General features: G+C 44.0%; 1 protein-coding gene across 3 annotated transcripts in view; it reads right to left on the minus strand.

Annotated features, from left to right (window-relative positions):
• Positions 1-12,324, minus strand: part of ttc39c (tetratricopeptide repeat domain 39C) — a 108,382-nt gene that overhangs the window by 22,187 nt on the left and 73,871 nt on the right. For all 3 annotated transcript variants that reach the window (XM_060823914.1, XM_060823917.1, XM_060823916.1), the window contains one exon: positions 1,691-1,859. In XM_060823914.1, the coding sequence (XP_060679897.1) occupies positions 1,691-1,859 (169 nt within the window). The remainder of the gene's footprint in view (positions 1-1,690; positions 1,860-12,324) is intronic.

A 12,324-nucleotide genomic window follows, 5' to 3' on the forward strand; every position in this document is an offset into this window, starting at 1 on the left:
TCAGGTTGGCTTCAATGAGCCAGACTGAAGGGTCTGTTTCCGTTCTGTACATCTCAATGACTCTATGGCCTTTTTGAATGACTCCCACTGCTCTAATGTAGATTTGCCTACAAGTAGTTAACCTTGGGGTGCCAGTCAGATAGGAGATACTTCTTCAAAGCATGGTGTTTTTTTTTAAACAAAAGGGCGAGAAAGCTTGCTATATTTCACAGCAAGAATCCCTACAAGATGCTCAACGCAACTCGCACTTAGCCAAAGAAATTGTAAGATACACTGTTATTGGAATAGTGTAGATATATGGCATGAAGGTCACTTATGATCTAGAATGGCAGACTATGCTCAAGGGATCAATGGCCTTTTCCTATATTCAGCAAGTCAGGTAGAATTTCTGCAAACAGAACAAAAGTCAACCCAGGTCAATGACCTTTCACAATTCCAGACCATTTATGTTAAATGGCCCAAGTCTGAGCTATAAAATTCTATCTAACGTTATCTTTGATTTTGACATATCTTAATTGTGCCTGTCAACACATTCAATTGGTTAATAATCCAATTCTACTGGTAGACCATAATACATTTTCGACATGGGTTGAAACAAATTACCAATATATGGCATTTTGACAAATAATACAAAAAGATGGTTGCACCACTAATTAATAACATTACCTGAAAGAGACCAGCCTTGGGTGAAGAGAATATGAGGGAAAAGACTCAAATCATAAAACACAAATCCAGCTGCCTCTTGGAACACTAATTTCAATCCATCCAGAAAATTGAGCTATAGGGAAGGCTGAATAGGCTGGGGCTGTTTTCCCTGGAGCATCGATGGTTGAGAGGTGACCTCATAGAGGTTTATAAAATCATGAGGGGCATGGATAGGATGCATAGACATGGTCTTTTCCCTGGGGTGGGTGGTTTAAGGTGAGAGGGGAAAGATATAAAAGGGACCTAAGGGGCGACTTTTTTTTCACACAGAGCATGATGCATGCATGGAATGAGCTGACAGAGGAAGTGGTGGAGGCTGGTACAATTGCAATATTTAAAAGGTATATGAATAGAAAGAGTTAGAGGGATATGGACCAAGTGCTGGCAAGTGGGATTAGATTACGTTGGGATATCTGGTCGACATGGCCAAGTTGGACTGAAGGGTCTATTTCGGTGCTGTCCATCTCTATGGCTCTATGACTCCATATCTATCAATCACTGCCCACAAGATATAACAGGGGTGAACAAAGATGACTATTTCAGTGTCAGGAATTCAGAATTATGAGAAAGAAGCCAATTTGTTGTCCTACAGGAAACTTCAAAGAGACCATGAATAAGCTTCTAAAATTATATGAAGCTTACTAATGGTTAATCCAAACAAAATGTTCACCCTGGTGAAAGATTCAAACCTTAGTTAAAATTAGAAGGTTTAGTAGAATTTTGATTATTTTGTACAAAATATAAAATCAGCAGAAAATAATTTACCAGCAAGATATCTAAATTAAGACAGGATAAAAGGGTTTCAAAAAAAAAAGGTATGATTAAATATCTGTGGGCAGAAGGGAAGACAGAAACTGGCAATAAAATAAGCAATAGGCATAATAACCATATTCTGCTAGTGAACATTGAATATTTTTTGGTATTTGTACTTTTGAATTTTTGCTCAGCATAAACATTTTACATATAAATATGAACAAAACTGTACCTCCAATCGTTGAATTCTCCCCTTGAAAAACAGAAACAATGAAGAGTCTGGATAAATAGCTTCCTTCGTCTGTAGAATTTCTTTTGCCTCCCTCAACCCAGCTTGTGCATCCATGCCGTCCAAAGCAAAGAAAGGACGCACCACTGTGTGGTACCATAGCAAGGCTAACCTAAAAGGTAAAGCAGCAGAATTTTCTGATCTGCAGACAACTTAAATACTACTTTAAATGCGCTCAGAAGCGGGAGGGGGTTCGTACACTAGGGTCTCAGCATACTTTATTAAAGGGACCAAGGCAGAAAAATTCAGCATGTTGAATTTCAAGGGAGTAAGACAAGGTTGGATGGCTATCCTTTAATGCTTGGAGTATTACAAGCAAGAGATAGGACTTAATAGTGTAGATAGACATGTAAAATTGTGACACTGATGCCTTCGCAGAGATGGATGGAGGGACAGGACTGGCAAATCAACATTCCAGAATACAAGTGAATCACCTCACACCTTTCTGCATTAAACCCATTTGCCACCTCTCAGCCCAGATCTGCAACTTATCTATGTACCTCTGTAACCTGCAAAATCCTTCAGCACTATCCACAACTCCACCGACCTTTGGGTCATAGAGTCATAGAGATGTACAGCACGGAAACAAGCCCTTCATTCCAACTCGCCCATGCCAACCAGATACCCCAACCCAATCTAATCCCAGCTGCCAGCACTTTGCCCATATCCCTCCAAACCCTTCCTCTTCATATCCCCATCCAGATGCCTAGCCTCCACCACCGCTTCCTCTGGCATTCATCTGCAAATTTACTGGCCCATCCTTCTACACCCTCATCTAGGTCATTTATAAAAGTGACAAACAGCACTGGCCCCAAAACAGATCCTTGCAGAACACCACTAGTAACTGAATTTCAGAATGAACATTTCCCCATCAACCACCACCCCCCTGTTTTCTTTCAGCTAGTTAATTTCTGATCCAAACTGCTAAATCACTCTCAATCCCATGCCTCCATATTTTGTGCAATAGCCATCCTCATCTCCAGGATTATTCTTGTGAACCTCCTCTGTACCCCCTCCAAGGCCAGCACATGTTCACTTAGATAGAGTCCAAAAATGCTCTCAATATCCCTAATGCAGTCTGACCAGAGCCTTATGCAACCTCAGCAGTACATTCCCCACTCTTCTATTCCAGCTCTCTCAAAATGAATGCTAACATTGCATTTGCCTTCCTAACTGTTAACTGAACCTGCAATGTTAACCTTAAGAGAATCCTGAACTAGGACTCCCAAGTCTCTTTGTGCTTCAGATTTCTGAAGCCTTTCTCTGATTAGAAAATAATCTATAATTCTATTCTTCCAACCAAAGTGCATAACCTCACACTTTCCCATTCTAAATTCCACCTGCCACTTCTTTGCCCACTCGCCTAGCCTGTCCAAGTCTTTCTGCAATCTCTCTGCTTCCTCAATGTTACTGTCTCTCTACCCATCTTTATGTCATCTGCAAACTTAGCAACTACAGTCTCAGTTCCTTCATCCTGATCATCACTATATAATGTGAATAGTTGTCGTCCTAACAAAGGGTCTGTTTCCATGCTGTATGACTCTAATTCTTTGACTCTCTAACTCCACTAGTCACCACCTGCCATCCTGAATAAAAACAACAGTCTTCCCCCCGCCCCGAATCTCTGCCTTCTGCCAGGCAGTCAATTCTCTATCCATGCCAGTACATTTCCCCTAACACCATGGATTCTTTTCTTATCTAGCAACCTCCTGTGTAACACCTTGTCAAAGGCTTTCTGAAATCCAAATCAAATACATCCACTGGATTTCCTTTGTCTAACTTGATCATTACCACCTCAAAGAATTCTAACAGATTTGTCAGGCACAAAACCTTTGACAAAACCATGCCAACTCTGCCCTATTTTACCATGTACTTTCAAGTACTCCATAACCTCATACTTAAAAATACACTCTAAAATCTTACCAGTGACCAAGGTCAGGCTAACTGTCCTATATTTTCCTATCTTCTGCCTTCTTCTCTTCTTAAACAGGGTGTTACATTAGCTATTTTCCAGTCCTATGGAACCGTCCTTGACTCTTGAAAGTGGAGTCACAGTTAGACAGGATGCTGAAGGTGGTGTGTGGCACGCTTGCCTTCATTGGTCAATGCATTGAGTATAGGGGTTAGGACATCATGTTGCAGCTGTACAGGATATGAGGTGAGGCCCTTTTAAGAATACTGCATTCAACTCTGGTCTCCCAGTTACAGGAAGACTTTGTTAAATTTGGGTTCAGAAAAGATTTACAAGGATGTTACCGGGCTTAGAGGGGTTGACCTACAGGGAAAGGCTGAATAGATTTTTGCTTTCTTTCCCTGGAGCGTTGGAGGCTGAGGGGTGACCTTATTGAGGTCTATCAGGTCATGAGGGGCAATTGTGAATTTTTAATTAAGTGCTCGCCTCACCCACACTCCATTAATGAATAAAATAGTGCATTGGATAGAGTGCAGAAGAGTTTCACCAGAAAGCATTTGTTCTTCTTATTTCACACACTGTTCTGACACTGTAAACTTTGGCAATAAATTTTGTGTCATTACCGTATACCGATGAAGCAGCAGCGCTCCGAAAGCTACTGCTTCCAAATAAACCTGTTGGACTATAATGTGTGCGTGTGTGCGCGTGTGTGTGTGGTGCGAAGGCCTAGTGGTATTACTACTGGACTTTTAATCTAGAGATCCAGGAAATGTTCTGGAGACCTGGGTTCAAATCCCACCACAGCAGATGTGGAATTTGAATTCAATCAAGAAAAATCTGGAATTAAGAATCTGGGATTACAATGAATCTATTGTTGACTGTTGGAAAAACCAATCTGGTTCACTGAAGTCCTTCAGGGAAGGAAACTGCTATCCTCGCCTTGTATGGCCTACCTAAGACTTCAAACTAACAGCAACGTCTCTTAACTGTCCTCTGGGTGGGGCAACAGACACTGGTCTAGCTAGCAAGGTCCTCATCTCCATGAATGAATTAAACAAAACAGATCAAACTTTCAAGCGAATAATGAACTCTTTCATCTTTCTAACATGTTATATTTTAAAATTCCCAACCAGAGGAAACAGCAACACGATGTCTACCCTGTCAAGGACCTTCAGAATTTCATTCTTAATTCATTCGTCCTGCTTACTCAACTAAACTTGAGAATACAGATCCAGTTTAAACAGTCTCTCATCATAGGATAAACTTCACATTAGGGACCAGTCTAGTGCACCGCCCCCAAGGCAAGTATATCTTTGCTTTTGTATGGAGAGCAAGACTGTGCCGGATTCTAGGTAAAAAGGACTGCAAATGCTGGAAACCAGAGTCTAGATTAGAGTGGTGCTGGAAAAGCATCTATTCCTGATGAAGGGCTTTCGCCCGAAACGTCAATTTTCCTGCTCCTCGGATGCTGCCGACTTGCTGTGCTTTTCCAGCACCACTCTAATCTAGACTGTGCAGGATTCCAGATGATATCTCATTTGAGTCCTGTCATAGAGTCACAGAGATACAGACTCTTCGGAAATAGACTTTTCAGTCCAATTCATCCATGCCGACCTGATACCCCAACTCAATCTAGTCCCACTTGACAGCACTTGGTCCATATCCCTCTTAAACCCTTTCTATTCTTGTACCCATCTAGATGCCTTTTAAATGTTGTAATTGTTCCAGCCTCCACCACTTCCTCTGGCAGCTCATTCCATCCACGCACCACCCTTTGCGTGAAAAAGTTACCCTTTAGGCCCCTTTTATATCTTTCCCCTCTCACCCTAAACCTATGCCCTCCAGTTCTGAACTCCACCACCCCAGGGAAAAAAAACATGTCTATTTACCCTATCCATACCCCTCATGATTTTATAAACCTCTGTAAGGTCACCCCTCAGCCTCTGACACTCCAGGGAAAACAGCCCCAGCCACTTCCAACCTTGGCAACATCCTTGTAAACCTTTCCTGAATCCTTTCAATAGGAAGGAGACCAGAATTGCATGCAATATTCCAAAAGTGGCCTAACCAATGTCCTGTACAGGTGCAACATGACCTCCTAACTCCTATATTCAATGCTGTGACCAATAAAAACTAAGTGCACTCTTCACTATCCTATCTACCCGAGATTCCACTTTCAAGGAACTATGAGCCTGCACTCCAAGGACTCTTTGTTCAGCAACACTTCCTCGGACCTAATCATTAAGTCTGGAAGCCCTGCCCTGATTTCCCTTTCCAAAATGCAACACCTCGCATTCATCTAAATTAAACTCCATCTGCCATTCCTCAGCCCATTGGCCCATCTGATCAAGATTCCATTGTAATCTGAGGTAACCTTCTTTGCTGTCCATTACACCTCCAATTTTAGCATCATCTGCAAACCTACTGACGATATTGCCTATGTTCACACCCAAATCATTTATATGAACGATGAAAAGCAGTGCAGCCAGCACCAATCCCTGTAGCACACCACTGGTCATAGGTGTCCAGTTTGAAAAGCAACCATCCACCACCACCCTCTGTCTTCTACCTTCGAGTGAGTTCAGTATCCAAATGGCTAACTCTCCCTGCATCCCACGTGATTTAACTTTGCTAACCAATCTACAAAGAGGAACTTTGTTGAATGCCTACTAAAGTCCATATAAAACACATTCATCGCTCAATCCTGTTTGTTACTTCTTCAAAAAACTCAATCAAGTTTGTGAGACATAATTTCCCATCCACAAAGCTATGTCGACTATCCCTGATCAGTCCTTGCCTTTCCAAATACATGTACATCCTGTCCCTCAGGATTCCCTCCAACAACCTGCCCACCAATGTCAAGCTCACTGGTCTATAGTTCCCTAGCTTTTCCTTACCACCTTTCTTAAATACTGGCACAACTTCAGTCAACTTCCAGTCTTCCAGCATCTCACCTGTGACTATCGATGATACAAATATCTCAGCAAGGGACCCAGCAAACAATTCCTTAGCTTCGGGTGTATAAGGTTCTAAAAGGGGAGGGCGAACAGCCAGAAATTGTGTTACACATTGGCACTAATGATATAGCCAGGAAAAGGATCGAGGATATAAAAAGTGATTTCAGGGAGTTAGGATGGAAGCTGCAAAGCAGGACGAACAGAGTAGTGTTCTCTAGTTTACTACCGGTGCCACGAGATAGCGAGGCGAGGAACAGGGAGCGGGCGCAGCATAACACATGGCTGTGCAGCTGGTGTAGGAGGGAGGGCTTCAGATATGTAGATAATTGGGATGCCTTCTGGGGAAGGTGGGACCTGTACAAGAAGGGCGGATTGCATCTGAACTGGAAGGGGACCAATGTCCTGGTTGGAAGGTTTGCTCGTGTAGTTCGAGAGGGTTTAAACAAGTATGGCAGGGGGGTGGGAACCTGAGCTGTATACCAAAGGTGAGAGTTGATGCAGATGAGGCAATAGGAAGAGGTAGACCAGCTAGTGGGAAGGATATTCCTGGGAAGGAACCAAGGGATCAGTTAAAGTGTGTTTGCTTTAACGCAAGGAGTATCAGAAATAAAAGTGATGAACTTGGAGCATGGATCAGTACCTGGTGCTATGTTGTTGTGGCCATAAGAGACATGGGTTTCTCAGGAGCAGGAATGGCTGCTGGATGTTCCAGGGTTTAGAGCATTTAAAAAGAGGGAAGGGGGAAAAAAGAGGAGTGGGTGTAGCACTGCTAATCAGAGAGGGTATCACAGCTACAGAAGCTTCCATTGTTGAGGAAGATCTGTCTACCGAGTCAGTATGGGTGGAAATTAGGAACAGCAAGGGAGCAGTCACCTCGTTAGGGGTTTACTACAGGCCCCCCAATAGCAGCAGGGAGATGGAAGAAAGCATAGGTCGGCAGATTTTGGAAAAGTGTGGACGTAGTAGGGTTGTTGTAATGGGTGACTTTAACTTTCCCAATATTGATTGGAACCTCCTTCGAGCAGAAGATTTGAATGGAGCTGTTTTTGTAAGGTGTGTTCAGGAGGGGTTCCTAACTCAGTACGTTGACAGGCCGACGAGGGGAGAGGCCATTCTAGACTTGGTGCTTGGAAGCAAGCCAGGGCAGGTATCAGATCTTGTGGGGGAGAGCATTTTGGAGATAGTGACCACAACTGCCTCACATTCTACATAGCTATGGAGAAGGAGAGGATTAGGCAAAATGGGAGGATATTTAATTGGGGAAGAGGAAACTATGACGCAATTAGGCATGAGTTAAGAAGCATGGATTGGGAGCAATTGTTCCATGGTAAAGGCACTATAGACATGTGGAGATTGTTTAAGGAACAGTTGTTGCAAGTGATGAATAAATATGTCCCTCTGAGATAGGCAAGAAGTGGTAAGATAAAGGAACCTTGGAAGATGAGAGCGGTGGAGCTTCTCGTCAAAAGGAAAAAGGTAGCTTACATAAGGTGGAGGAAGCTAGGGTCAAGCTCAGCTCTAGAGCATTACAGGCAGGCGAGGAAGGAGCTCAAAAATGGTCTGAGGAGAGCCAGGAGGGGGCACGAGAAACACTTGTCAGAACGGATTAGAGAGAACACAAAGGCATTTTACACTTATGTGAGGAATAAGAGAATGGTCAAAGAAAGAGAAGGGCCGATCAGGGATAGCATAGGGAATTTGTGCGTGGAGTCTGAGGAGGTAGGGGAAGCCCTAAATGAGTTTTTTGCTTCTGTCTTTACGAAAGAAACGAACTTTGTAGTGAATAAAACCTTTGAAGAGCAGGTGTGCATGCTGGAATGGATAGAGATAGAGGAAGCTAATGTGCTGAAAATTTTGTCAAACATTAAGATTGACAAGTCGCCAGGCCCGGACCAGATTTGTCCTCGGCTGCTTTGGGAAACGAGAAATGCAATTGCTTCGCCACTTGCGAAGATCTTTGCATCCTTGCTCTCCACTGGAGTCATACCTGGAGGACTGGAGAGAGGCAAATGTAATTCCTCTCTTCTAGAAAGGAAATAGGGAAATCCCCAGCAATTACCGACCAGTCAGTCTCACGTCTGTCGTCTGCAAGGTGTTAGAAAGGATTCTGAGGGATAGGATTTCTGACCATCTGGAAGAGCATGGCTTGATTAAATGCAGTCAACACGGCTTTGAGAGGGGCAGGTCATGCCTCACAAACCTTATCGAGTTCTTTGAGGATGTGACTAGAAAAGTTGATGAGGGTTGAGCTGTGAATGTGGTGTATATGGACATCAGCAAGGCATTTGATAAGGTTCCCCATGGTAGGTTCATTCAGAAGTTCAGGAGGGATGGGATACAGGGGAACTTAGCTGTCTGGATACAGAATTGGCTGGTCAACAGAAGACAGCGAGTGGGAGTAGAAGGAAAATATTCTGCCTGGAAATCTGTGGTGAGTGGTGTTCCACAGGGCTCTGTCCTTGGGCCTCTACTGTTTGTAATTTTTATTAATGACTTGGATGAAGGGATTGAAGGATGGGTCAGCAAGTTTGCAGACAACACAAAGGTTGGAGGTGTCGTTGACTGTATAGAGGGCTGTTGTAGGCTGCTGCGGGACATTGACAGGATGCAGAGATGGGCTGAGAGGTGGCAGATGGTGTTCAACCTGGATAAATGTGAGGTGATGCATTTTGGAAGGTCGAATTTGAAAGCCGAGTACAGGATTAAGGATAGGATTCTTGGCAGTGTGGAGGAACAGAGGGATCTTGGTGTGCAGGTACATAGATCCCCTAAAATGGCCACCCAAGTGGACAGGGTTGTTAAGAAAGCGTATGGCGTTTTGGCTTTCATTAACAGGGGAATTGAGTTTAAGAGTCGTGAGATCTTGTTGCAGCTCTATAAAACTTTGGTTAGACCGCACTTGGAATACAGCATCCTGTTTTGGTTGCCCTATTATAGGAAAGATGTGGATGCTTTGGAGAGGGTTCAGAGGAGGTTTACCAGGATGCTGCCTGGACTGGAGGGCTTATCTTATGAAGAGAGGTTGACTGAGCTCGGACTTTTTTCATTGGAGAAAAGGAGGAGGAGAGGGGACCTAATTGAGGTATACAAGATAACGAGAGGCATAGATAAAGTTGATAGCCAGAGACTATTTCCCAGGGCAACAATGACTAACACGGGGGGTCATAGTTTTAAGCTGGTTGGAGGAAAGTATAGAGGGGATGTCAGAGGCGGGTTCTTTACACAGAGTTGTGAGCATGGAATGCGTTGCCAGCAGCAGTTGTGGAGGCAGGGTCATTTGGAACATTTAAGAGACTGCTGGACATGCATATGGTCACAGAAATTTGAGGGTGCATACATGAGGATCAGTGGTTGGCACAACATTGTGGGCTGAAGGGCCTGTTCTGTGCTGTACTGTTCTATGTTCCCACATAGTTCTATAGTACACCTGATCAGGTCCTGGTATTTATCCACCTTTATGTGTTTTAAGACATTCAGCACCTCCTCCTCTGCTAATATGGACACTTTTCAAGATGTCACCATCTATTTCCCTTCAGTATCTCCTATGTCCTTCGCCACAGTAAACACTGATGCAAACTACTTGTTTAATATCTCTCCCATCTCCTGCAGTTCCATAGATAGACTGCCTTGCTGATCTTTGTGAGGTCCTCTTCTCTCCCTAGTTACTTTTTTGTCCTTAATGTATTTACAAAATCCCTTTGTATTCTCCTTAACCCTATTTGCCAAAGCTATCTCATGTTCCTGTTTTACCCCCTCCCCCCCGATTTCCTTAAGGATTCACTCAATCTCTGAGTTGTATACCCGACATATGCTTTTTCTTTTCCTTGATCCAAATCTCAATTTCTCTCGTCATCCAGCATTCCTTACACCTTGCCTTTCACTCTAAAAGGAATATACTGTCAAATTGCTGCCAGATTTCCATTCAGCCCCTCAAGCCTGTTCCGATATTCAACGAGATCATAGCTGACCCATGCATATCTCCATATACCCAACTTTGGCCTGTATTTCTTAATATCCTTCTGATGTTCATTATATCCTCCAAGAACTTGCATGCCGATTCTGCTTGATTATATTAAGTAATTCTGAAGGCTTTGCTAATAAATAATGGATTCTAGCATTTTCCCAAATTACAGTTGTTAAGCTAACAGGCCTATACCTTTTTTTAAAACTCTCCCTCCCTTTTTGCATAATCAATAATTGTATTTATTAAGAAACCTGGTTTGCAAAGTTTGTTAAAGCACAGCAGGTTAGGCAGCATCCAAGGAACAGGAAATTCAACGTTTCGGGCCAGAGCCCTTCATCAGGAATGAGGAGAGGGTGCCAGGCAGGCTAAGATAAAAGGTAGGGAGGAGGGACTTGGGGGAGGGGTGATGGAGATGTGATAGGTGGAAGGAGGTCAAGGTGAGGGTGATAGGCCGGACTGGGGTGGGGGCGGAGAGGTCAGGAAGAAGATTGCAGGTTAGGAGGGCGGTGCTGAGTTCAAGGGAATCGACTGAGACAAGGTGGGGGGAGGGGAAGTGAGGAAACTGGAGAAATCTGAGTTCATCCCTTGTGGTTGGAGGGTTCCCAGGCGGAAGATGAGGCGCTCTTCCTCCAACCGCCTCATCTTCTGCCTGGGAACCCTCCAACCACAAGGGATGAACTCAGATTTCTCCAGTTTCCTCATTTCCCCTCCCCCCACCTTGTCTCAGTCGATTCCCTTGAACTCAGCACCGCCCTCCTAACCTGCAATCCTCTTCCTGACCTCTCCGCCCCACCCCACTCCGGCCTATCACTCTCACCTTGACCTCCTTCCACCTATCACATCTCCATCGCCCCTCCCCCAAGTCCCTCCTCCCTACCTTTTATCTTAGCCTGCCTGGCACCCTCTCCTCATTCCTGATGAAGGGCTCTGGCCCGAAACGTCGAATTTCCTGTTCCTTGAATGCTGCCTAATCTGCTGCGCTTTAACCAGCAACACATTTTCGGCTCTGATCTCCAGCAGCTGCAGACCTCACTTTTTACAAAGTTTGTTGTCTAAAACCCAAAATAGATAAGATACTTAACTGGTCATCTTGGTCACTGGACAAAGTATTTTTATACTGAAACTGTAGAGTGCAGGGACTAGAGTGATGGCTGAAAAATGTGTTGCTGGAAAAGTGCAGCGGGTCAGGCAGCATCCAAGGAGCAGGGGAATCAACGTTTCGGGCATAAGCCCTTCTTCCTGCTCGATTCTCCTGCTCCTTGGATGCTGCCTGACCTGCTGCGCTTTTCCAGCAACACATTTTTCATCTCTGATCTCCAGCATCTGCAGTCCTCACTTTCTCCGAGAGTGATGGCGCATTCTTCCATCCTCAGATGTAACACTAAACAATTTATTCATTTTGTTACAAATGCTGCGCACTTTCAGATACAGAGTCTTTAACTCTGACCTCTTGCAATCTACAGCCATATTTAATTGAGCATTCTAAAGTTCACACCAATTTCTCCTTCCAAATACATTTTGGTCATCATCACACTGAGCTAATACATCCTTACTTTCCTTTGATTCACATCTCCTTGAACATGGTCCCTACTGGCCTAGTATTTAGTTTAAAGCCCTCTCTGCTGCCCAGTTATAAGATTTGCCAAACACTGGTCTCAGCACAGTTCAGGTGAAAGCCATACAGCTCCCTCTTTCCTTCGTATTGAGCCCAGTACCCCTAAATCAAAGCACATTTCTCCCATAC

The sequence above is a fragment of the Hemiscyllium ocellatum genome, chromosome 4, assembly GCF_020745735.1.
Source record: "Hemiscyllium ocellatum isolate sHemOce1 chromosome 4, sHemOce1.pat.X.cur, whole genome shotgun sequence".
In the NCBI taxonomy this organism is placed as follows: domain Eukaryota; kingdom Metazoa; phylum Chordata; class Chondrichthyes; order Orectolobiformes; family Hemiscylliidae; genus Hemiscyllium; species Hemiscyllium ocellatum.